Raw genomic sequence first — 26476 nt, 5'->3', positions numbered from 1 at the left:
GGGGTGGCCTGGACCCACCCAGCAAGCCATGGAGCTGGAGGTGCTGCAGCCAGCAAGAGCCTGAGGCACGTGGTCTGCAGGCAGGGAGAAGTATTTCCCACTGCACTTCCTCTTTTCAATGAACCCTTTCTATTTTTGCTCCACCTCAGCCAAGCTGTGGGTTGAGTGCTCTCTATTTTGAGAGTTGCCTGCTCCACTTTCTCCTCTACTAAAACCCAGCCCTGGCATTTCAGGACCGGTTTGGTCTTCCCACGTGCCATGCCCTGAGCATCCTGACCTGCCTCCTTGGGGCCAGGCATAAGGTCACCAGGTGGAACACCCCCAGAGGAGAGGGCTGGGGAGGAGCTGGCAGGGGCCAGGTTATCAGCACTGGGACTTGCTGTGATCCTCCCAACAGCCCAGACCTGGCCACGTGCTTCCAGAGGAGCTCTTTGCTCTCCTGGCAGGAGCAGTGACACTGTGTGAATCATACAAGCCCTGTGGGGTCCCAGCAGAAGCCCATTACAGCTGCAGCAGGCTGCTCTCAGTTGACCTTTCATCTGTAACTAACTTTTGATGTCATTCAGCACAGCTACAGCAAGGTGCAGATCCAGGACAAACAGCTGGTGGGGAGCAGTGGAAGGAGAGAAGCCCAGAGGGAAGGCAAAAACGCCTGTGTGGAACAAACCAGCCCCAGGACACACACACTGCAAAACACACTGAGGGCTGGAAGCTCAGCAGCTCAGGCTGACCATGGCTGAGTCACGGGGCCAGTGGTGACAGGTTGGACTTGATGAGCTTTGAGGTCTCTTCCAACCTTGGTGGTTCTGTGATTAAGGGACAGTCAGGAAGGGTGGCTCAGCCCAGGCTCATTTTGCACATCTGACCTGAATGGTCCCAGGGAAGTGCTGGAGGGAGCTGCTGCCCAGGACAGCAAAAAGCTTCTGCACCTTGATTGGTGCCACAGGACAAAGCAAGGGGGAAGGGCAAGCTCTGCCCAGCAGACACAGGACAAGGTTCTGCATCAGAGTTGGGCCAAGCCCAGGCACAAATCCAGGCTGGGTGCAGAGGGGGTTGAGAGCAGCCCTGAAGAAAAAGCCTTGGGGGTGCTGGGTGCTGAGCAGCTCCCCAGGAGCCAGCAGTGCCTCCTGCAGCCCTCAGGCAGCTGTGTGCTGGCTGCAGCCAGAGCAGGGTGGGCAGCAGGGCAGCAGAGGGGATTCTGCCCCTTGGCTGTGCTCTGCTGAGACCTCACCTCCAATCCTGCCTCCAGCTCTGGTGTCCTGAGAAGGGCAACAATGCTGGGGAGGGGTCTGGAGCACAGCCCTGTGAGGAGAGGCTGAGGGAGCTGGGGTTGCTTAGCCTGCAGAAGAGGAGGCTCAGGGGAGACCTTCTTGCTCTCTGCAACTCCCTGCAAGGAGGTTGGAGCCAGGTGGGGGTTGGTCTCTTCTCCCAGGCAAGCAGCCCCAGAACAAGAGGACACAGTCTCAAGCTGTGCCAGGGGAGGTTTAGGCTGGAGGTGAGGAGAAAGTTCTTCCCAGCAAGAGAGCTTGGCCATGGGAATGTGCTGCCCAGGGAGGTGGTGGAGTCCCCATCCCTGGAGGTGTTTAATAAGAGCCTGGATGAGGCCCTTGGTGCCATGGTTTAGCTGTCAGGAGGTGTTGGGTGAGAGGTTGGACTTGATGATCTCTGAGGTCTTTTCCAACCTGGTTAATTCTGTATTCTGTAAAGCAGGTTGCTCACAGCCACCTCCAGCCTGGCTGCAAACACCTCCAGGCAGGAGGCTTCCACCACCTCCCTGGGCAGCCTGTGCCAGGCTCTCACCACCCTCATGGGGAACAACTTCTTCCTGACATCCAATCTCAATCTCCCCATTTCTAGTTTTGCTCCATCCCCCCAGCCCTATCCCTCCCTGACACCCTCACAAGTCCCTCCCCAGCTTTCCTGGAGCCCCCTGCAGACACTGGAAGGCCACACAAAGGTCTCCTTGCAGCCTTCTCTTCTGCACACTGAAGAGCCCCAGCTCTTTCAATCTGTCTTCATGGAAGAGGTGCTCCAGCCATCTTCATTACACAAATGAGAGCAGAAGGCCAAGTGACTGTTGCAGTCTGCTGGCTTATATTTAGCTTTGACTCTTAACACTCCAGCAGACAAAACTTTGCCCCCGGGGAGATGCAATTAGCTGCTCCACGCTGCCCTGGAAGAGGAATGGCTGTGCAAGGGAGGCTGCTGTCAGGTTCCTGCTGCCTGTGTCCTTAGCATTTGCATTTTGGAGACAGGACAAAGAGTGATTGAATGGAGAAAGCAAAGGAAACAAAGCTAAATGGTTAAATATCTGGAGGTTGAAGCAAAAACAATTCACTGCTGAGGACGTGGAGAGGAGATGAGAAGAGAGCGAGCTCAGCCTGCTCAGAAACAGCTGAAGAGCTGAAAGGTGGAGCAGCAAGCCCTGCACTAAGGAGAGGAGAGTTAAAAGTATCAGCTGGTACCCCTGGAAGACAGCAGAGCTAAAGGACTTAAGTGTCTCTAATGGACTAAGGGGGGAAAACAACCCAGACCCAACCAACACCCAGGTGGTGATGGTGTAGAAAGAAATGGACTGAAAGGAAGGGCAGATGAGAAGGCTCCTGGATGCTGCTGACTGGGCTCCAGAGCTCTCAGGGCAAGAGCAAGAGACCTCTGAGCTTCTTGGGCACTGAAAGGAAGGGCAGATGAGAAGGCTCCTGGCTGCTGACTGGGCTCCAGAGCTCTCAGGGCAAGAGCAAAGACCCCTGAGCTTCTTGGGCACTGAAAGGAAGGGCAGATGAGAAGGCTCCTGGATGCTGCTGACTGGGCTCCAGAGCTCTCAGGGCAAGAGCAAAGACCCCTGAGCTTCTTGGGCACTGAAAGGAAGGGCAGATGAGAAGGCTCCTGGCTGCTGACTGGGCTCCAATGCTCTCAGGGCAAGAGCAAGAGACCTCTGAGCTTCTTGGGCACTGAAAGGAAGGGCAGATGAGAAGGCTCCTGGCTGCTGACTGGGCTCCAATGCTCTCTGGGCAAAAGACCTCTGAGCTTCTTGGGTGTGCAGCCTGGAGCTGAGCCTCTGTCAGGCTGGGGGAATGCCCAAAGCTGATGGCTCCTGCTCCATAGTCACAGGCTGGGTTGGGTTGGAAGGGCCTTTGAAGGTCATCTGGTTCCAACCCTCCCCCATCACAGGCAGCAGACACCTCCCACCAGCCCAGGCTGCTCAAGGCCTCAGCCAGCCTGGCCTTGAACACTTCCAGGGAGGGGACATCCACAGCTTCTCTGGCCAGCCTGTTCCTGTGCCTCACCACCCTCAGGGGGAAGAATTTCCTCCTAATGTCTCATCTGGATCTCCTCTCTGACAGTTTCAAACCATTACCCCTTGTCCTGTCACTCCACCCCTGATGAGGGTCCCTCCCCATCTCTGCTGCAGGCCTCTAACCTGGGCAGTTTGCTGAGCCACTCTCCTGAGCCCAGGATTTCCTTGCTCCTGGTGCCTCAGCACTTCCTGCCCTGGTGTGAGGTGCCTACCCAGCAGTGCAGTGCCAGGCTCTGCCTGCACAGAGCCTGTGACATATCTGATCTCCTGGGCAGCTGAAGGATGGTGAAAGGCTGTGATAAATGCTCAGCAGCACAGCTGGAAGATCACCACCCAGCTGCAGCATCAGCCTGGGTTCCTGCATCCCAGAAAGGGCAATTTAAAGGAAGTCTTCCAAAGCAGCACTGGTTGCAGCAGGGAAGGTGTTGGAACTCTCAGCAGCTGGGGATAAAGCCAGAGGTTGAGACAGGGCAGAGAACAGTCTCTGAATCATAGAATCATAGAATCAATAAGGATGGAAAAGAGCTCAGAGATCATCAAGTCCAACCTGTTACCCAGCACCTCCTGACAGCTAAACCATGGCTCCAAGTGCCACATCCAGTCCCCTCTTGAACACCTCCAGGGATGGGGACTCCACCACCTCCCTGGGCAGCACATTCCCAGGGCCAATCTCTCCTTCTGGGAAGAATTGCTTCCTAACATCCAGCCTGAACCTCCCCTGGCACAGCGTCAGACTGTGTCCTCTTGTTCTGGTGGTGCTTGCCTGGGAGAAGAGACCAACCCCCACCTGGCTACAACCTCCCTGCAGGGAGTTGGAGAGAGCAAGAAGGTCTCCCCTGAGCCTCCTCTTCTCCAGGCTAAGCAACCCCAGCTCCCTCAGCCTCTCCTCACAGGGCTGTGCTCCAGACCCCTCCCCAGCTTTCTTGCCCTTCTCTGGACCCCCCCAGAGCTGCCTCTTCCTTGCCTCCTCCTTATGACTGCTCACACACAAACCCAAGCACACTCCAGCTTACACCCAGTCAGCACAGGCTGTCAGAGGCAGAATGGGACCAGGCTGATGTCCAGGACATCTTCCCAGCAAGAAGAAGCTGCTGAGTCCTGGGGCTCCTCAGGCTCCTTGGTTCACCAGCTGCCCTCCCACTCAGCTCAGTCCCTCTGTGCTCCTTCCAAAGCCACTCATCCTGCCAGGCAGCTTGGGTGGGATCCAGCTGATGATGGGAAGTCCTGAGGGCTAGTCCCCCTGGCTCCCTTCACAAGGTGCCATGCAGCTCACCCCAGTGGAGCCACTTCCACCTCCCTGTGTGACTCACAGCCTGCAGAGTTCACCTCTGGTGACAAATGGGTGTCTGGGGGCGACAGCTCAGCTGGGTGTCAGCCACCCCTCCTTGCTGGGCTGATGTCCATCCCTGCAGCACTGCCCTTGCTCAGGCCATCTCCCTCCCAGCCAAAGTGCTCTCCCACCAACCTCTGGAAGAGCTGCAAATCCTGCCTGTCACTTCTCCCCTCCAGTGACCTCTCCTGCTGAGCCTCACTACAGTTCTGATACAATTTGCCAACCACTTCAAACATTGCTGCTCATTTCTCTCTCTCTGCAAGACCATCAAGATGAATCAGTGGCTAAAACATGAAGCCTTTGAAGCACTTGGGGTTTAAGTCAGAGGAAGGGAAGGACAACAAGCCAATTTATTGTCATGTTGTACCCAAGTCCTGCAAAGTGTGGCAACTGGGCCTTAAAATCAGCTGCAAATCCCCTGCCAAGGAATTCAGTCACCCAGCTGGGCTGTGAACCAGCTCTGGAGGCTGCCCTCAGCCCTTCACCTCTAAAACTAAGAGAATTTTATCCTGCTTTGAAACAGAAATCTCACTGGAGCTGTAACCCCACAGCAGCACCCTGGGGATTTACCAGAGTCAGGCATCAGCCAGTGCCTGCCTGGCTGTGCTGAAGCAGCAGGGCTGTGAGAGCCAGCAGCTGGGCAGCTCTGCAAGCTGCTGGGCAGCCTCAGCAAAATCACAGAACCACAGAGCTGTTTGGGTTGGCAAAGGCCTCTGAGATCACCCAGTCCAACACCAACCCAACCCCACCATGGCCACTAAGCCATGCCCCCAGCTGCCATGGCCACAGGTTTCATGAACACCTCCAGGGATGGGGACTCCACCACCTCCCTGGGCAGCCTCTGCCAATCCCTGACCACCCTGACCAGCAAGCAAATTTTTGCTCATCTCCAACCTAACCCTGCCCTGGCACAATTTCCTCTCCTTTTCCTCTTCTTCTATCACCTGAGACTAGAGAGAAGAGCCCAACTCCCACCTCACTGCAGCCTCCTCTCAGGGAGCTGTGGAGAGCAATGAGGTCTCTCTCAGCCTCCTCTTCTCCAGGCTGAACACCCCCAGCTCCCTCAGCTGCTTCTCCCCAGCCCTGTTCCCCAGGCCCTTCCCCAGCTTGGTTGCCCTTCTCTGGACCTGCTCCAGCCTCTCAATGTCCTTCTTGGAGTGAGAGCCCACAAGTGATCCCAGTGCTCCAGGTGTGGCCTCCCAGGGCTGAGTGCAGGATCCCAGTGCTGCTGCCCACACTCAGTGCCTATTCTGACAGAGGATTGAGGAAGAAAATCAACAAAGCAGGGAGTCCACAGCCCTGGAGGGACTTTAACTCTTGGCTGAAACTACATCTCCAGCAAAGGCTCCACCCAGGGTTGCTGGAAGTAGCTGAGAAGTTTCTGAGCCACATCCTGAAGGGCAGCGATGGCTGAGGCCAGTGCCAGCAGCCCTGCTTCACCCCTCGGGGGGCAGCTGGTAGGAGAGAGCCACTGCCCCGTGCCTAGGAGCAGAGGGACAGCACTGGGCCCAGTCCTGCTTTGTTGTGAGGGTGCTGGAGCCCTCAAGCAGGCTGCCCTGAGAGGTTGTGGAGCCTCCTTCTCTGGATAGGTTCCTCCACACCTCTGCCCACTTTGGGCACACAACCTCACCAACAGCTCTTGCACTGAAGCCCAGCACTTACATCAGCTTTGGATTTGCAGGTCTCTTGCCTGTCTCTCAGCATCTTCTCCAGGACTCCAGTCCTGCACCAGACATTGAAGACAGTTTTCCCATGCTGGTATCCCACTTCCTGGAAAAACAAAGTCAGGGAAAAAGTGTCATGAACAGCTAAGAACTCCTTAGGTCCCAGCAAAGCAGCAGGAAACCATCCAGAGCTCTACCCAGAGCTAGGCTGCACCTTGGCTGCCTCCCAGCCTCAGCTCCCCAGGGGGTTCAGAGGCAGAGTGAGGGGAAGGAGGAAGCAAACATGAAGCTATTTTAAGTCCAAATATTAATGTGGCCTTTGAGCCCACAGCAGGCAATGGGAAGTGCCACCTGACACAACTCTTTCTGCAGCACTGGCTTCAACCAGGCTGCTCACAGGACTTTGGGACCTCAAGAGAAGCTTAGGGCACATCAGGGAGTCACAGAATGGTAGGGGTTGGAAGGGACCTCCAGAGATCATCCAGTCCAACCTCCCTGCCAGAGCAGGGTCACCCAGGGCAGCTCACCCAGGAACACATCCATGTGGGGCTTGAAAGTCTCCAGAGCAGGAGACTCCACAGCCTCTCTGGGCAGCCTGCTCCAGTGTCCCAGCACCCTCACCTCCTGTTGAGGTGGAACCTCCTGGGTTCCAGTTTGTGCTCACAGCCTCTTGCCCTATCACAGCACACCACTGAGAAGAGCCTGGCCCCTGTTTCTTGACACCCACCCTCAGCTGCTGACAGACACTGATCAGATTCCTTCTCAGCCTTCTCTTCTCCAGGCTAACCAGCCCCAGGGCTCTCAGCCTTTCCTCACCACACAGATGTTCCAGCCCCCTCTTCATCCTCATAGCTTCTGTTGGACCCTCTGTAGTGTACCCCTGTCCCTCTTGAGCTGGGGAGCCCAGAACTGGCCACAACACTCCAGATGTGGCCTCACCCAGACAGAGCAGAGGAGGAGGAGAATCTCCCTTGACCTGCTGGCCACACTCTCTTTAATACCCCCCAGGACATGATTGGCCTTCTTCCACTGGCTCTTTCCTTGGATGAAGGGATTAATTAATCACTGTTTTTCATCCCTTTGGTGCAAGTCCAGCAAAGAAAAGTTACTGCAGGGCACCAGGTCCAAAATCTCTAGCCATGAGTTGAGCCAGAGGCCACTGGAGAGGCAAATGTCACTTTGCTGGAGCAGAAATGATGGCACAGGGACAACCCCAACCCCACAAAGTCCACATTCCTCTGATTTAGAAGTACAAAGGAATCTCTGCTTGGCAGAGTCCCACAGCTCTGTGTCCTCAGCATGGAAACAACAGGGGAAAAATAAACCAGGAGCTCCCAGCTGTGCTCTGACATGACAGGAGAAATGGTGCTGAGAAAATACAGGGGAAGGAGGCAGCAACAGGTGCCAGGAGCCCTGGATCCTATTTCCAGCTCTGGCCCTGGCAGCTCACACTCAACCTCAGGCTGGGCTCAGCCCTGGCTGGGCTGCTGCTGTCCCTCCCCTGGGGCTTGGAGCAGGGTTCAAAGCAGGAGGCACTCAGGCTGCAATTCATCCCTTGAAATCGATCATGGCTGCTCAGCCCAAGGTGGATATGATTACTCAGGAGGGAAAAGGACCTGACAGACCTACAGCTGGCTGGGGCAGCCTGAGCTGCAATAACTGTGAGAAGCAGAGCTTTGGGCAGTGACAGGCAGCCAGCCCCTTCCAGGCTGCTACAGAAGAGCATCTTGACAAGAATCACAGAACTGTCAGGGCTGGAAGGGACCTCAGGGATCAGCCAGTCCCAACCCCCTGCCATGGCCAGGGACACCTCACACCACAGCAGGTTGCTCACAGCCACCTCCAGCCTGGCTGCAAACACCTCCAGGCAGGAGGCTTCCACCACCTCCCTGGGCAACCTGTGCCAGGCTCTCACCACCCTCATGGGGAACAACTTCTTCCTCACACCCAGTCTGAATCTCCCCATTTCTAGCTTTGCTCCATCCCCCCCAGTCCTATCCCTCCCTGACACCCTCAAAAGTCCCTCCCCAGCTTTCTTGGAGCCCCCTGCAGATACTGGAAGGCCACAATTAGGTCTCCTGGGAGCCTTCTCCTCTCCAGCCTGCACAACCCCAACTCCCTCAGTCTGTCTCCAGAGCAGAGCAAGTCTAGCAGTCAAGCAGAGCAAGCATAGCAGTCTCAAGCTGTGCCAGGGGAGGTTTAGGCTGGAGGTGAGGAGAAAGCTCTTTCCAGGAAGAGAGATTGGCCATGGGAATGTGCTGCCCAGGGAGGTGGTGGAGTCCCCATCCCTGGAGGTGTTCAAAAAAGGACTGGATGAGGCACTTGGAGCCATGGTTCAGTTGCCCTGATGTGTTAGGTCACAGGTTGGACTTGATGATCCCTGAGGTCTTTTCCAGCCTGGTTGATTCTATGATTCTCTGCTCCTCCTCGTGGCCCTCCTCTGGACACACTCCAGCACCTCCAGATCCTTCCTGTAATGGGGGCTCCAGAACTGGACACAGAGCTCCAGGTGGGGAGGGCTCCAGGAAGAGAGGACTTCTGTCCTTTTGAGCTCACTGGTTATGTGGTGCCCACATCTGTGCTCTGCACAGGCACACAGCTGAAACCTGCCCTCCCCCTGAGTGCTAAAGGGTTGCCCTTTCCTCTCAGGCCAGCACACTTCAATCCTCCCTGTGGAGAGCAGATCGTTCTCTCTGCTGCAGGGAAGGAGCACCCAGGAGGTGCTGCCTCTCTGTCCCTGCAGTGCCTCATGCCAACCAAGTGCTGACAGTGACAACCTGCAGAGCCTGCACTTCCCTCCACTTTCCTTCCCCTGAGAACAACTTCCCTGGCATCTTTACATCTCTTCACCACCCCCCAGGGAGACAGAAGCAGAACAAGGATTTGACACTTGAGTGTCTGCTCCTGTGATCAGCTGCCAGACACGTTTGTCAGGGGGTTCCAAAGGGCCAGGGCACTCCCTCTAGCCAGGAGCATCATTTATCAGCAGAGCCTCAGATCCTCCCTTGGCAGAGGGCTCTGTGTGCCCAGGAGCTGAGAGACACTCAATAGCCTTGAGAAAATATTGACAGTGGGGCAAGCAGGGGGTGGTTTGGAAGAGCTGCTGCTGGGCCCTGAGCACTCCCAGGCTCTGCAGGGCTTCTCTGTGCTGCTGCTGCTGGTGTTTGGTGTTTGTAAGGCAGCATCAGAGAAATCTGGAGAAGAGAAGGCTCCAGGCAGACCTCAGAGCAGCCTTTAAGTACCTGAAGGGGCTCCAGGAATGCTGGGGAGAGACTTCTGACAAGGGCTGGGAGTGCCAGGATGAGGAACAATGGCTTTGAGCTGGGAGAGGGGAGACTGAGACTGGAGAGGAGGAAGAGATTCTTGAGAGTGAGGCTGGGGAGACCCTGGCCCAGGTTGCCCAGGGAGGCTGTGGCTGCCCTCTCCATGGAGGTGTTGGATGAGTGTGATGGGTTATGCCCATCCTGAAAGCAGGGGGTGGGGAGAGCCTGTGAGGGCACTGCCCTCCCTGGAGGGGGTTTTCCCCCTGGGAAACTGAGTTAGTCTGCTCCACTCCCCCTCCCTGTCCAGCAAGCCTATAAAAAGGAGGCCACTGCAGCCATTGCTCTCTTTCACTCCTGCCTCACAGGGATGAGAGAGAGTTGCTGCTGGCTTCCTACTTCTCTGCCACATGCCTGATCCTTCTCCCTGACAAATCCACACCTCTGCAAAGGACTGGGTTTGTATTCATATCTTTTCCCCATCCATCCTTCTTCCTTCCCCTTGTGAACCCTTCCTGTTATTGTTACATATATATATATTGGTTAAAGAGAGCTCTTTACCTCTCTACTTCCAAGCCCACTCCAAATCATTTCTTGGTGGATTTGCTCCTTCCCTTTTTTTCCCTCTCTATTGGGAAAGAGGAGGGGGGGAACAGGGGAGGGATTCTCAGCCTTGCCCCCATCTGAGCTCTTAAATCCCAGTTAAGGCTCAAACCACCACAATGAGGCCCTGAGCAAGCTGGGCTGGTGGGAGGTGTCCCTGCCCATGGCAGGGGGTTGGAACTGGAGGATCTTTGAGGTTCCCTTCCAACCCATTCTGTGAATCTGTGAAAACCCACTCTGAAGCCCAGTGAGCATTGCAGGCTCTCTCTGCCTCTACAGAGGAGATCAACTACAAGAGAAATTGGTGTGGGGAGCTTCCAGCCTAGGAGATGAGCAAAGCTGTGCAGAAACACCTAAAGATGGAAGCTGCTGCATGGCTGAAGCAGACAAAGAATGGGAGGAGGCAGTAAAATAACTCCCTTGACAGGAGTCAATGAGCCAGAGTTGGTTCCATCACTGAAGTGAGACAGCTGTGGGTGAGCACTGAATCTATTGCTCCTGACAGGAGGTTGGAGTGAGGCTGGTGCTGGGCTCTTCTCCCAAGTGGCCAGAGCTAGGATGAGACCAAATGGGCTTAAGCTGTGCCAGGGGAGGTTTAGCTTGGATATGAGGAGAAAATTCTTGCCTGAAAGAGTGGTCAGGGGTTGGAAGAGGTGGTGGTGGAGTCCCCATCCCTGGAGGGGTTCAAGAAGCTGCAGATGTGGTGCTTCAGGGTACAGTTTAGTGCCCATGGTAGCTGGGTTATGGTTGGACTCCATGACCTTAAAGGTCTTCTCCAGCCTGAATGACTCTGTGAATAATGGCCCTGGGACAATCTGACTGCACACTCCTGGAGCCAGTTCTTCCCATGCTGGTTTCTGATCCACAGACAGACAAAACCAGATCCCAACACCAGGGAACCTGGTGGTCCCCTTCTGACAACGACCTTCCCCTGGCCTTGGGACTGGGTCCTGCCTGCCAGGTGCAGAGGGCTTGTGGCTGAGATGCTTTATCAATCTTATTAATAGAAGTGTTGAAAGGTTCCCTGAGCAGGTATTCCAGCCTGCTGCCCTCCATGGCACAGACCCACCACCTCCCCTGCATCATCTTCCAACCCTTCATGCCACACCAAGCTCCACAATGAAGGGACAGAAATGTCCCTCTGTGAATACCCTCAAGTGCCCAAAGCAGCTCAGGCACCCAGGAACTCTTCCCAGGCAGAGGAGCAAGAATTGTTTCAGGGATCTACTCAAGAGAGCCCAAGGGAGGGCTACCAGGATGCTGAGGGGACTGCAGCACTGCCTGGTGGGGAGAGGCTGAGAGCCCTGGGGCTGTTCAGTCTGGAGAGGAGAAGACTGAGAGGGATCTGATCAATGTGTATAAATGTCTGAGGGCTGAGGGTCAGGAGGGAGGGGACAGGGACAGGCTCTGCTCACTTGTGCCCTGGGATAGGACAAGGGGCAGTGGATATAAACTCCAGCACAGGAGGCTCCACCTCAACATGAGGAGGAACTGCTTTACAGCAAGGGTCCCAGAGCCCTGGAGCAGGCTGCCCAGAGAGGCTGTGGAGTCTCCTTCTCTGGAGCCTTTGCAGACCCATCTGGATGTGTTCTGTGTGCCCTGTGCTGGATTCTCTGCTCCTGCTCTGGCAGGGGATTGGACTTGAAGATCTCCAGAGGTCTCTTCCAACCCCTAATATCCTGTGAGCCTGTGAACTGCCATGAAACAGAGCAAGGCAACTGAAGGTTGGAAGAGACCTCCCAGATCATCAAGCCCAATCAATCACCCAACCCTATTAATCAATCAGGCCATGGCACTAAGTGCCTCATTCAGTCTTAAAACACCTCCAGGGATGCTGACTCCACCTCCCTGGGCAGCACACTCCCATGTCTGTGAAGAACTTCTTTCTAAGATCAAGCCTAAACTTCCCCCTGCACAGCTTGAGGCTGTGTCCTCTTGTTCTGGTGCTGGTGGCCTGGGAGAAGAGACCAACTGATCCCCAGGAGCTCTGACTGAGCTCCTGCTGCTAACCCAGCCCTGAGCTCTGCCCAGGGCACCGCTCAGCACCAACCATTCCCTCACTGCCAGCTGAGCCCTCCAGCTCCCCACCTGCACAGAAAGAAGCAGCAGCAGCAGCAGCAGCAGCGGAGGAGGAGGAGGAAGCAGCGGAGGAGGAAGCAGCAAAGGAGTGGGGGAGGAGGAAGCAGAGGTGGAGGAGGAAGCAGTGGCAGAGGAGGAAGCAGCAGAAGAGGAAGCAGCAGAAGAGGAGAAAGTTGCAGAAGAGCAGGAAGCAGCAGCAGAGGAAGAAGCAGAAGCAGCAGCAGAATCATCATGAACAGCAGAAGCAGAGGCAGCAGCGGAGGAAGCAGGGGAGGCAGAGGGGAGGCAGCAGGGGAAGCATCAGGGAAGATCAGGGGAAGCATCAGGGGAAGCATCAGGGAAGCATCAGGGGAAGCAGCAGGGGAAGCATCAGGGAAGCATCAGGGGAAGCATCAGGGGAAGCATCAGGGAAGCATCAGGGAAGCATCAGGGGAAGCATCAGGGAAGCATCAGGGGAAGCATCAGGGGAAGCATCAGGGGAAGCATCAGGGAAGCATCAGGGAAGCAGCAGGGGAAGCAGCAGGGAGGCAGCAGGGGAGCATTAGGGAAGCATCAGGGAAGCATCAGGGGAAGCATCAGGGAGGCAGCAGGGAAGCATTAGGGAAGCATCAGGGAAGCATCAGGGCCGAGGGCCGGCAGGGGGCCGCGGGGCACTCACGCAGATCTCGTCGAACTTGCCGAAGTCGAGGGTGCGGTAGCGGTCGATGGGCGGCCGCAGGTACTCGCAGTAGTCGCTGCTCTTCACCATCTCCAGCTGCCGCACGCAGCACACGTAGGCCAGGCGCGTCTGGATCTCTGCCATGTTCAGCACCTGCACACCAGCACCGGGGGCTCAGCACCACAGACACCCCGGGGGATCAGCACCATAGGCACCAGGGACTCAGCTCCACAGGCACCCCGGGGATCAGCCCCACAGACACCCCGGGGGCTCAGCACCACAGACACCCCGGGGGATCAGCACCACAGACACCCCGGGGGATCAGCCCCACAGACACCCCGGGGGATCAGCCCCACAGGCACCCCGGGGGATCAGCCCCGCAGGCACCCCGGGGGATCAGCACCACAGACACCCCGGGGGATCAGCCCCACAGACACCCCGGGGGATCAGCACCACAGACACCCCGGGGGCTCAGCTCCACAGGCACCCCGGGGGATCAGCCCCACAGACACCCCGGGGGATCAGCCCCGCAGGCACCCCGGGGGATCAGCACCACAGACACCCCGGGGGATCAGCACCACAGACACCCCGGGGGATCAGCCCCGCAGGCACCCCGGGGGATCAGCCCCGCAGGCACCCCGGGAGCTCAGCTCCGCAGGCACCCCGGGGGCTCAGCTCCACAGGCACCCCGGGGGATCAGCACCACAGGCACCCCGGGGGATCAGCACCACAGGCACCCCGGGGACTCAGCACCACAGACACCCCGGGGGATCAGCCCCACAGGCACCCCGGGGGATCAGCACCACAGACACCCCGGGGGATCAGCACCACAGGCACCCCGGGGGATCAGCACCACAGACACCCCAGGGACTCAGCCCCACAGGCACCCCGGGGGATCAGCCCCACAGGCACCCCGGGGGATCAGCCCCACAGGCACCCCGGGGGATCAGCACCACAGGCACCCCGGGGATCAGCCCCACAGACACCCCAGGGACTCAGCCCCACAGGCACCCCGGGGATCAGCACCACAGGCACCCCGGGGGATCAGCACCGCAGGCACCCCGGGGATCAGCCCCACAGGCACCCCGGGGGCTCAGCACCACAGACACCCCGGGGGATCAGCCCCACAGGCACCCCGGGGGATCAGCCCCGCAGGCACCCCGGGGGATCAGCACCACAGACACCCCGGGGGATCAGCACCACAGGCACCCCGGGGGATCAGCACCGCAGGCACCCCGGGGGCTCAGCCCCACAGGCACCCCGGGGGATCAGCACCACAGGCACCCTGGGGGATCAGCACCACAGGCACCCCGGGGATCAGCCCCGCAGGCACCCCGGGGGATCAGCACCGCAGGCACCATCACCCCGGGGACTCGGCACCACAGACACCCCACGGTTGGAAAGGTTGTGGTTGCAGAGGACCTCAAAGCTCAGCCAGTCCAACCAGCAGCACCACCATGGGCATTAGGCCATGGCCTCAGGTGCCATGGAACTGCAGAATGCATTGGGTTGGAAGGGAGCCTCCAAGGGCATCTTGTTCAACCTCCCTGCAGGCAGCAGGGACACCTCCAACTAGATTAGGCTGCCAAGGGCAGCCAGGGATGAGGCCTCAACCACCTCCCTGGGCAACCTATTCCAGTGTCTCACCACCCTCACTCTGCAGAACTTCCTCCTGGTGTCCAACCTAAACCTCCCCTGCTCCTGTTTCAAACCATTGCCTCTCACCCTATCCCCACAGCCCTTCTGAACAGTCCCTCCCCAGCCTGCCTGGAGGTTCCCCTCAGATACTGAAATGCAGCTCTAAGGTCTCCCTGGAGCCTTCTCTGCTCCAGGCTGAACAGCCCCAAGTCTCAGCCTGTCCTTGTAGGAGAGGAGCTCCAGCCCTCATCTTTGTGGCCTCCTCTGGACCTGCTCAGACCTTTCATTTCAGCATCTGTTCTGTGTTCACAAGGGAGAAGAAAAAGCAAGTTCTCTATCTAGTATTTGTGCTCCCAGGGCACACAGAGGCCTGCTAGAAGCCTTCACACCTCAGCACCTCCATCTGTCTCCCAGGCAGTGTGAAGAGCTGGCCAATGAGTCTCCAGCAGCAGCAGCAGGAAGGGAATTGCCTTCTGCTGGATTTGTGCAGCTCAAGGCTGGCCTCAGTCTTTCATGCTAGGACACAGTGCTGAGGTGAGCTGGGCACAGCAGCCCTTCGAGGCAGAAGTCAGTGATGGTCTCTGCAGCACTCTGGCAGAAAGGTTGAGGCTGACAGGAACCTCTCAAGATCAGAGAGGGTGGACTTGAGCCCAACCCTCCTGGCTCAAACAGGGTCAGCTGGGGGAGGCTGCCTGAGACCATGTCTGGCTGAGTTGTGAGTCTGCAGAGGTGCAGCCTCTACAGCCCCTGCTGGCCTCTGCTCTCACCACCCCCAGGACAAACAGGTGCTCCCTGGGGCTCAGGAGGAGTTCCCTCTTTTCAGAAGTGCTGGGTGTTCACTTGGGCAGCTAAAATATGTCCCTGGGCACTACTGAGAAGATCCAGGGTCTTCCATTTCCCCTCAGCAAACACTCCCACTTCATACTGAGAGTAGCAAGGTCAACTCTGCTGAGGCCCAGGAGGATGTTCCACAGCTGCACCACCTCCAAAAGGCCACTCCAGAGCCTGTCAGGGAACAGACTGAGCAAAGAGGGAAACAGAGTCACAGCATCACCAAGGTTGGAAGAGACCTCAAAGATCAAGTCCAACCTGGCACCACAGACCTCATGGCTAGACCATGGCCCCAAGTGCCACATCCAATCCCTTCTTCAACACCTCCAGGGATGGGGACTCCACCTCCTCCCTGGGCAGCACATCCCAATGGCTAACAACTCTCTCTGGGAAGAACTTTCTCCTCACCTCCAGCCTAAACCTCCCCTGGCACAGCTTGAGACTGTGTCCTCTTGTTCTGCTGCTGCTTGCCTGGGAGAAGAGACCAACCCCCACCTGGCTCCAACCTCCCTGCAGGGAGTTGGAGAGAGCAAGAAGGTCTCCCCTGAGCCTCCTCCTCTCCAGGCTAAGCAACCCCAGCTCCCTCAGCCTCTCCTCACAGGGCTGTGCTCCAGACCCCTCCCCACCTTTCTTGCCCTTCTCTGGACACCTTCCAGCAGCTCAACCTCTTTCCTAACCTGAGGAGCCCAGAACTGGACACAGGACTCTAGGTGTGGCCTAAGCAGTGCTGAGCACAGGGCACAAGGACTTCCCTGCTCCTGCTGGCCACACTGTTCCTGATGCAGGCCAGGATGCCATTGGCCCTCTTGGCCCCCTGGGCACCCTGCTGGCTCATGTTTAGGCAGCTGCCAATCAGCACCCCCAGGTCCCTTTGAAGCTCCAGGGCAGTTTGTGATATTTTCCTCAACTTTGGGAAGCACAAACAAGTTATTTGGCTTCCAGATCCACCAGGGGAATGTGTTAATTGGGAGGGATGAACAGAAAGCAGCATTCACTGGGGGGACAGCTGCAGAGCCAGATAATTTAGGCAATGCAGAAGATGAAGTCAGAGTTGGCCTGACTGTGCAAGAGGAAAAACACAAATCCTGCTCAGCAGCAGCAGCAGCAGGGATGGTAATTACTGCCTAGTGCTGAAAGCTCCTAAATCATAGAATCACAGAATGGGTTGGAAGGGACCTTAAAGATCAGCCAGTTCCAACCCCCCTCACACCTCACACTACAGCAGGTTGCTCAAGGCCTCATCCAACACCTCCAGGGAGAGGGCAGCCACAACCTCCCTGGGCAGCCTGTGCCAGTGTCTCCCCACCCTCACTCATTTTCCTCCACACTCAGTTTCTTCCTCATCTCCAGTCTCAATCTCCCCTCTTCAGCTCAAAGCCCTTGCTCCACGTCCTGTTACTTCAAGCCCTTGCCAAAAGTCCCTCCCCAGCTCTCCTGCAGCCTCCTTCATCATCAGTTGAGGCCACTTCAATCAACAGTTCAGAGCCACACAGCATAGAAACCCTGAAGCAGATAAAGATGTCCCTGCTCCCTGCAGGGAGGTTGGTCTGGATGACCTTTAAAGGTCCCTTCCAACCCAAAGCACTCTGGGATTCTGCTGCCTGCCCTGGGAAAAATCCAGAACCCTGACTCTCTATCAAAACTCCTCTAAGAAAAGGGCTCTTGGCTCTAACAACTCCACCACCCCCTTCCCTGCCTGGGGCTCTCCCCTCTCCCATCTCACTGCCTTTGGTGTCACACCATTGCCCAGCTGCCTTTGTCCATAAGTCAGAGCTCAAAGCCCAGGAAGTGTGTCCAGCAGGGCTAGGGAGCTGCTTCTCCTCCTCTGCTCTGCCCTGCTGAGACCACAGCTGCAATCCTGGGTCCAGTGCTGGGCTCCCCAGTTCCAGAGAGACAGAGACCTGCTGGAGAGAGGCCAAGGGAGAGCTAGAAGGATGCTGAGGGGCCTTGAGCATCTCCCCTGTGAAGAAAGACTGAGAGCCCTGGGGCTGTTTAGTCTGGAGAAGGCTGAGAGGGATCTGATCAATGTCTATCAATAGCTGAGGGGTGGGGGGCCAAGCTCTTCTGGGTGGTGCACAGGAATTAGCCAAGGAACAATGGAGACAAACTGGGACAGAGAAGGTTTCAGCTCAACAGGAGGAGAAACTTCTTAACAGTGAGGGTGGCTGAGCCCTGGAGCAGGCTGCCCAGAGAGGCTGGGGAGTCTCCTTCTCTGGACACACTCAAAACCTGTCTGGATGCTCTCCTGTGCAGTCTGCCCTGGGTGAGCTGCTCTGGCAGGGGGGTTGGACCCAATGAGCTCTGGAGGTCCCTTCCAGCCTCTACTGCGCTACGACACCGTGAAGAGGACGGTGGTCAGCAGCCTTGCTCCCTGAAGCTTCCTGCTCCCTGTGCAAACCCAGCTGCCACCTCCATGCAGCCTGCAGTACCTTGATCTTCTGAGCCAGAGGGTTCCACCTCTTCCAGAGCAGCCACCAGCCGGACAGGCAGTCGCCGTAGTTGGTGAGGTCGGTCTCGTCGCGGCTGCCCACGTCGATGGCGATCACCACCTTGGCGCCCATGGACCTGGCCACGTCAGCTAGAGGGAAGGAAGGAAGGAAGGAAGGTCCTGTCAGCCCCAGTGCTGCCAGCCAGGCTGCTGCTCAGCCACAGCTCACCTGCACAGCGCTGAGGAGTGCAGAACCTGGCCCTGGCCCCACCACGAGCGCCCCTGCCAGCCTCACGGAACACGGCAGCAACTCCCTGCCCCTCCCGGGGGGGCTCCGACCCCACCTGCTCCATTTCACTGGGCAGCTCTCTGCAGCTTCCTGAGGGCAGGATGGAGACAGGTGGGGCTGGGTCTCTTCTCCCTGGTAACAAGTGAGAGGACCAGAGGAAATGGCCTCAAGCTGCACCAGGGGAAGGTGAAAGGGTTCTCAAAGAGGTTCCAGGGAGGGGGTCGAATCCTCACCCCTGGAGGTGTTCCAAAGAGGCAGAGGTATGGTGGTGAGGGCCATGGTTTAGCCCCAGACTTGGCAGAGCTATGATCTTAAAGGTCTTTTCCAACCAAAAGCATGCTGTGACCCCAGGCTGCTGCAGGCCCTGTGCCAGCCAGGCCCCTGCATCACCTCAGGGTGAGTTCCCTTTGCTGAACTGCTGGCAAACATCACTCCTGGGGTGAGTTTTGCCCAGGTTCAGTGGCATGACCTGACTCTGCCTGAGGCCATGAGGTCACCAGAAGCCCTGTGAAGGCAGCAGCAGGACAAACAGCTTGAGCCCACAGTTCTACCGTGTTAGGCATCTTGTGGAAGAGCACAATCCACCTTAATTCTGCCTCGGGCAGCAGCTCTCATGAGAACAATAGGTCTGGGAGCTCTACAGAGAGTCTCTGGGGCAGTGGCCTGCAAGAGGAGAGGCAGCAGTGCAGGGGGCAGCACTGCAGGAAAGAAGGAACAAAGGAAAGGAGCAGCACAGGCACCAGAGGGCAAGGAGAAGCTGGGAGGATTTCAGAGGAAGAAAAGATTTGGGATCACAGCATCATGGAATAGTTTTTGGTTGGAAAGGACCTTTAAAGGTCATCCAGACCAACCCCACTGCAGCCAGCAGGGACAGCTGCAGCTAGAGCAGAGTGCTCAGAGCCCCAAACAACCTCACCTGGGATGGCTCCAGGGGATGGGGCAGCTCCACCTCCCTGGGCAGCCCAAGCCAGGCTCTCATCACCCTCAGCCTCAAACATTTCTCCTTCTCTCCAGTCTCAATCTCTCTCCTTTAGGTCAAACCATCACCCCTTGGCCTCTCACAACAGGCCCTGAGAAAAAGTCTGTCCCCAGCTTGCTTTCAGCACTGCAAGGCCACCAGAAGGTCTCCCTGGCCTCATCCAGCCTGGCCTTGAACACCTCCAGGCAGCCTGTGCCAGGGCCTCACCCTCCTCACTCTAAAGCAATCCCAACCCAGCTGCTTCCAGGTTGAAGCCATCACCCCTCCTCCTGCCCCTCCAAGCCTCTGCAAAAACTCCCTCTCCAGCTCCTCTGTAGGTCCCTTGCAAATACTGGAAGCTGCTCTAAGCTCTCCCTGGAGCCTTCTCTCCTCCAGGCTGCACAGCCCCAACTCTCTCAGCCTGGCCTCACAGCAGAGGGCTTCCAGCCCTGCCAGCACTGCTGTGGCCTCCTCTGGCCCTGCCCCAACAACTCCCTGGCTGTGCTGTGCTGAGGGCTCCAGAGCTGCCCCAGCACTGCAGGGAGGTCTCAGCAGAGGGGCAGAATCCCCTCCCTGCCCCTGCTGCCCACACTGCTGGGGCTCAGGCCAGGCCAGGCTGGGGCTGGGCTGTGAGCACACACACCCAGGAGAAATATTCCTATTTGCAGCTGGGAAAGAAATGAAGCAACATCTCCTGCTCCCAGGGCAGCAGAAGAACCAGCTGCAGCCTGGGAGGCACAAGAAGGAGACCTCACAGGATGTATTTCTGCTTCCTCCACACCCCCAGAACCCAAGGTGGTCACAGTTCCCAGAGCAGTTATGTGCAGGGGACTCAAAGCTCTGCAGAGCCACTCTGGATGCTTAACACAGACTCTTATCTAAATCAGATCTGTTCTGGAACTTGGATTCACAACCCTGGGCTCAGCCTATTGGATCCTTCCCCCCCAGTGTCACCTCTGGGTGCCCTCTGCCCTCTCCTCCATGTGCAGATGGAAAAGGTGCTTTGGTTCCAGTATCTGAAGGGGGCTCCAGGAAGGCTGGGGAAGGACTTCTCAGGATCTCAGGCAGTGATAGGACTAGGGGGAATGGAATGAAGCTGGAGGTGGGGAGATTGAGGCTGGAGGGGAGGAGGAAGTTCTTCCCCATGAGAGTGGTGAAGCCCTGGAATGGGTTGTGCAGGGAGGTGGTTGGGGCCCTGTCCCTGGAGGTGTTTAAGGCCAGGCTGGATGAGGCTCTGGCCAGGCTGATCTAGTGTGGGGTGTCCCTGCCCATGGCAGGGGGGTTGGAACTGGCTGATCCTTGTGGTCCCTTCCAACCCTGACTGATACTGTGATACTATGATACTATGCTTGCAGACCCAAAGAGAGGGTGTCAGGGGCAGGGGCCTGGGGGCTGTTTTGTACTGCTTCCAGCTATGTTTTTTGGGGCAAATACAACCCTGCTGCAAAAAATGCAGCCTGGGCTTGTCTGGAGTGTGGGAATGATCCAGGCTGCTCAGATGTGGAGTCTCCAGCTCAGACTCCTTGCTCTGTGCACAATTGCAGGCACAACCTGGGATGACAGCACGTCTCCCTTCTCTCTTGGCCCCCATCCTGAGCCACCCACCTTCCTCTTCCAGTGCTGCCTGACATGACAGCCCTGACACACAACACCCCCCCAGCCACACAGGAGTGAACTCACACAGCCTGGACCCTTTTAGGCTCAGTCCTCAGATCACCCCAAGCCTCACATCACATTCTGAACCTCACAGCATTCCAGCTCTGCCAGCAGCTAACCAGACACCCCTGTGCCAGCTGAAGCCTTCAGGCTCTGGTGCCTTCAGCCTGAACACTGAGAGGTGAAATGCTCTTCATTCCCAGAATTAGTCCTCTGTGAAGAGGAACTCAGACACAGACAATGCCTTGCAGTTCCATTCCTGCTCTCTCCTCTCAGGGAGCACTAAAATAAACTCAGAATTAACTTGGCATTACATGAGCAGAAGATGTCTGTCAGGAAGTAATTTGTAACACAAAATAGTCTTAATAAGGCCAAGATGAAGCAAACACCTTGGAAACTGTGAACAAAGAGTCCTGGTAACCAGGAGGGGATGGAAGGTGTCTGCAGCAGCTCTCTCTGTTGCCTTTTGTTTGGAAAGGAGAAGAGGACAAAGTTCCCCAGGCTGTTTGCTGGGCTGTGGTCAGTAACTGATCACAGACTCATGGAATGGGTTGGGTTGGAAGGGACTTCAAAGCTCATCAGCTCCAACCCCCTGCCATGGGCAGGGACACCTCCCACCAGCCCAGCTTGCTCAAGGCCTCATCCAGCCTGGCCTTCAACACCTCCAGGCAGGAGGCAGCCACAGCCTCCCTGGGCAGCCTGTGCCAGTCTCCCCAGCTTTACTCTCAAGAATCTCTTCCTCCTCTCCACTCTCACTCTCCCCTCTCCCAGCTCAAAGCCATTGTTCCTCATCCTGGCACTCCCTGCCTTTGTCAAAAGTCCCTCCCCAGCTCTCCTGGAGCCCTTCAGGTACTGGAAGGCTGCTCTGAGGTCTCCGTGGAGCCTTCTCTTCTCCAGGCTGAACAGGAAGCTCTCCAACAGCTCCATGTCCAGTTCTGGTGCCTCCAACACAAGAAGGAGGCAGTGCTGCAGGTGGGGTCTGAGCAGAGCAGAGCAGAGGGGCAGAATCCCCTCCCTGTGCTGCTGCTCTCCCTGCTCTGGCTGCAGCTCAGCACTCAGCTGGCTCTGGGCTGCCAGGGACCACTGCTGGCTCCTGGGGAGTTTGTCACCAACTGACACCCCCAAGGGCCTTCTCCTCCAGACTGCTCTGAAGCCATTCTCTGCCCAGTTGGATTTGTGCTTGGATTGCCCCTGACCCAGGGCAATCACTTGGCCTTGTTGAACTTCTTGAGGCCAGCTTGGGCTCACCTCTGCAGCCTGTCCAACTCCCTTCTCTCCAGTGTCTCAGCTGCAGCACACAGCTTGCTGTCAGCCCCAGGCTTGCTGAGGATGGCTCAGTCCCACTGCCCATGTTGCTGACAAAGATGACAAACAGCACTGGTGCCAGCCCCTACCCAAGGGATGCCACTGGAGCCAAGCACTGACCTGGAAGGTTGTTGATGTAGCCTCCATCCATCAGGAGATGTCCATCCTTGGGGTCACAGAGAGGAGGCATGTACCCAGAGAGGGACATGCTGGCACGGACATACCTCCAGAGAGAGCCTGCAGGAGGGAGCAGCAGCAGCATTAATTACTGCCAGCCAGGGGGGGGCTGGCTCTGCACTCATTAAAATCATCAGGAGGGAGAGGTTCTCCTGAGAGCACCCACAGCAAGTTATTAAAGCAGTTCCTTATTCTCTGTACCATCACCCTGGCTGGAAATGAGAGAAATACAGCAGGCTCCTCAGCTCTGCTCTCAGACTAAGGCCTCAGAACCCACCACTTCAAGCCCATGCCTCATGTTTATTGCATCCAGGGAGGCTGCAGCATGTGGAGAACAGCTTCAGTGCTGTGCTGAGCTTACAGAGCTGAGGAGAGCAAAAGGCTTCTCCTGGGGACAAAAGGAGAGCAAGAACAAGCAGACAGAAGAGCAGCCATAGCCTTTATGCTCTGCAGAGATCCACAACCCCCAGACTGTTAGCAGGAGCTGAACATGAAATAGATCTGCTGTAGAAGCTCCAAAGTGCTGCTTGCCCTGCTCTGGAATAAGCAAAGATGTTCACTTGGAAACCCAACACAAGGGTAGGGTGCAGATCCTAGGACATCTCTGTTAGTAAGTTCAAGCAGGGGACTGCAAAACACTAAAGGATCTCTGCCTGCTGTAAAACACCAAGGTGCCCAGGGGGCCAAGAAGGCCAAGGGCATCCTGGCCTGCAGCAGGAAGAGTGTGGCCAGCAGGAGCAGGGAGGTCATTGTGCCCTGTGCTCAGCACTGCTTAGGCCACACCTGGAGTCCTGTGTCCAGTTCTGGGCTCCTCAGGTTAGGGACACTGAGAGACTTGAAGGTGTCCAGAGAAAAGCAACAAAGGTGGGGAGGGGTCTGGAGCACAGCCCTGGGAGGAGAGGCTGAGGGAGCTGGGGTTGCTTAGCCTGGAGAAGAGGAGGCTCAGGGGAGACCTTCTTGCTCTCTCCAACTCCCTGAAGGGAGGTTGTAGCCAGGTGGGGGTTGGTCTCTTCTGCCAGGCAAGCAGCCCCAGAACAAGAGGACACAGTCTCAGGCTGTGCCAGGGGAGGTTTAGGCTGGAGGTGAGAAGAAAGTTCTTCCCAGAGAGAGTTGTTAGCCATTGGAATGTGCTGCCCAGGGAGGTGGTGGAGTCCCCATCCCTGGAGGTGTTCAAGAGGGGACTGGATGTGGCACTTGGTGCCATGGTTTAGTAGTCAGGAGGTGCTGGGTGCCAGGTTGGACTTGATGATCTCTGAGGTCTTTTCCAACCTGATTGATTCTATGATTCCATGATCTCTGCCTGCTGCAAAACACACCACCAAGGGATCTTGAAGGGATCTGGCTCCTGTAAAACACTCTGCTGGAAGGCTCTGACCTACTGATCTCTCTCTTAATATTTGCAACAGCTGAACTGAGCAGAAGGCTCCAGGGAGACCTCAGAGCAGCCTTCCAGCAACCTGAAGGGAGCTACAAGAGACCTGTAAAGGGACTTTGTAGAAGGGCTGGAGTGCCAGGACAAGGGGCAATGGCTTGGAGCTGGGAGAGGGGAGATTGAGACTGCAGATGAGGAAGAAATTCTTTGCAGTGAGGCTGGGGAGACTCTGGCACAGGTTGCCCAGGCAGGCTGTGGCTGCCTCCTGCCTGGAGGTGTTGAAGGCCAGGCGGATGAGGCCCTTGAGCAAGCTGGGCTGGTGGGAGGTGTCCTGCCCATGGCAGGGGGTTGGAACTGGATGATCTTTGAGGTCCCTTCCTACCCAAACCCATTCTCTGAGTGCCTGAACTGGGAGGACACAGCCTCCCCCAAGGGGCCAGGAGTGCCTCCTGAGCAGCACATCCTCACCATGCCAACAGCAGGTGAGATGGTGCAGTGCTGGCTCCCTCCTCAGCAGTCAGCTGCCTGCTGCTTCACACAAACTCCCTTCCCTAAACTGGGAGCTGACTTCTTCTTTTCTTTTTTAAAGGATCTAACACTTCTAATTCCAACCCTGCTCTGCTGCAGAGATCACTGGTGGCAGATTTTTGGGTTATTATTAATAGTTTTAATGGAGCTGGAAGTTCCACTTGAGAAAAAGCTGAGTTCTTGTGCTACATCCCACAGATGAAACCAAGATGGGAAACTGCAGCCCCTGGGAACTGCTTTCAGCTGCCTTCAGTGAATTCTGGAGATGACCATAACCATTCTAGGGCCTGGAGCAGCTCTGTGAGGAGCAGAGGCTGAGAGCCCTGGGGGTGTTCAGCCTGGAGAAGAGCAGCCCCAGAGGGGAGCTGAGCAATGCTCAGCAAGAGCTAAAGGAGGTGTGGGGGGCAAGAGGCTGGGGCCAGACTCTGCTCAGTGGTGCCCAGGGACAGGCCAAGGGGCACTGGGCACAAACTGGAACCCAGGAGGTTCCATCTGAACAGGAGGACAGAGAAACTTCTTTGGTGTGAGGCTGCTGGAGGCCTGGAGCAGGCTGCCCAGAGAGGTTGTGGAGTCTCCCTGTGTGGAGAGCTTCCAACCCCCCCATGGGCATTGTGCTCCTGGGCAGGCTGCTGTGGGTGCCCTGCTGGAGCAGGGGGGTTGGACTCAGTCTCCAGAGGTCCCTTCCAACCCTCACCATGCTGGGGTTCTGCAGCTGATTCCATGGGGTAGCTGGATGGAGTGAATTTTCTCCCCTCAGCTGCCTCAGAGCAGGAGCACAAAACCTCACCTCTAAGAAAAGCTGAATCCTTTTTTTCTGCTGCTTTTAGCTCCCTTGGCTGCCCTTGGTCAGCACAGCACAGCTCCATGCTGGTGTAACCCAAGCAGTTCTGTAACCCAAACCCTAACAGCAGGAGCAGAGAGGCCAACCTGGGCCAGCTGCAAAGACAAAGCATCCCAGAAGTGTCAGCAAAGGCTCCAGCTAGCCAAGGAAATATCTGGGGCACCTGGCAGGCTTGCTCTGGCTTCACTGAAGCCTGCCTCACTGCACTGTTACCCTTAAGAGACAAAAGCTAAAGCAAGTATCCCCCAGGGCTGCCCCCAGGTCCTGGCAGCAGAGCAGCCAGCTCAGATGCTTCTCCTCTCTTCAGTCAGTGAAGTGTGTCACAGTTTTCCACCAGAGAAACTGAGAGCAGTGGACACAAATGAGAACCTAACCCAGCCTGTGCTGCCAGGCACTGGAGCCTCATTAGTGGGCAAAGAGCTTCATTTGTGGAGCATTTGAATCTTCAAATGTTTTGGTTGCATTAGGGCTGATTTATGGCTAAGCCATCTGCACTTCACAGGGTGTTTGAAGGGACCAGAATGGTGCCAATGGACTCATTTCCCCCTCTAAAGAGTGAATAAAGCAGCTCATTTTATTGCTTCCTAACAGCTCTGCTCCTTGTTAGCTGCCTCCAGCTGCAGGTTGATGCTCAGCAAATGACAGAGGAGGGACAAGCAAAAAAAAAGAGAAGACAAATTTGAGGTGAGGAAGGTTCCAGGAGCAAGTGGTGAAGCTGAAGTGGGACACTGAGAGAGTCCAACAGGGGGCTATGAGGATGCTGAAGGGACTGCAGCACTGCCTGGGGAGGAGAGGCTGAGAGCCCTGGGGGTGCTCAGTCTGGAAAGGAGAAGGCTGAGAGGGATCTGATCAATAGCTATCAATAGCTGAAGGCTGGGGGTCAGGAGGGAGGGGACAGGCTCTGCTCACTTGCTCCCTGGGGTAGGCCAAGGGGCAATGGATATAAACTCCAGCACAGGAGGTTCCACCTCACTATGAGGAGGAACTTCTTCCCTGTGAGGGTCCCAGAGCCCTGGAGCAGGCTGCCCAGAGAGGTTGTGGAGTCTCCTCCTCTGGAGCCTTTCCAGCCCCATCTGGATGTGTTCCTGTGTGCCCTGTGCTGGATTCTGTGCTCCTGCTCTGGCAGGGGCTTGGACTGGATGATCTTTGGAGGTCCTTTCCAACCCCTAAGCTCCTCTGAGCTGTGATGATTATTGAGAGGCTGCCCGAGGAGGCTGCCTGGCCACTCACCATCTGTGTGGATCCTCATGGCTGAGGCAGTGATGTCAGTTGTGATGGTGAAGTAGGGAATCCACAGGTCCTGCAAGAGAGAAGGTGCTGGGGTTACACATCTGAGGGGAGAGGAGGAGAAGGAGAGGAGGAGAGGAGAGGAGAAGGAGAGGAGAAGGAGAGGAGAAGGAGAGGAGAAGGAGAGGAGAGGAGAAGGAGAGGAGAAGGAGAGGAGAAGGAGAGGAGAGGAGAAGGAGAGGAAAGGAGAGGAGAAGGAGAGAAGGAGAGGAGAAGGAGAGAAGGAGAGGAGAAGGAGAGGAGAAGGAGAGGAGAAGGAGAGAAGGAGAGG

At 56.7% G+C, this 26476-nt stretch overlaps 1 protein-coding gene across 1 annotated transcript in view; it reads right to left on the bottom strand.

Moving 5' to 3' along the window:
• PNPLA7 (patatin like phospholipase domain containing 7) overlaps nt 1-26476 on the bottom strand; it is a 165306-nt gene that overhangs the window by 14401 nt on the left and 124429 nt on the right. Inside the window, 5 exon segments of the mRNA XM_068164175.1 lie at nt 6294-6401; nt 12896-13048; nt 17794-17942; nt 22121-22237; nt 26149-26218. Coding sequence (XP_068020276.1) covers nt 6294-6401; nt 12896-13048; nt 17794-17942; nt 22121-22237; nt 26149-26218 — 597 coding nt within the window.

The sequence above is a fragment of the Melanerpes formicivorus genome, unplaced genomic scaffold (genome assembly GCF_026170545.1).
Source record: "Melanerpes formicivorus ecotype bairdi unplaced genomic scaffold, bMelFor1.0.p_v2 SCAF_77, whole genome shotgun sequence".
Classification (NCBI taxonomy): domain Eukaryota; kingdom Metazoa; phylum Chordata; class Aves; order Piciformes; family Picidae; genus Melanerpes; species Melanerpes formicivorus.
Note: the sequence above shows the minus strand (reverse complement) of the source record. Positions and strands in the feature narration are given on the sequence as shown.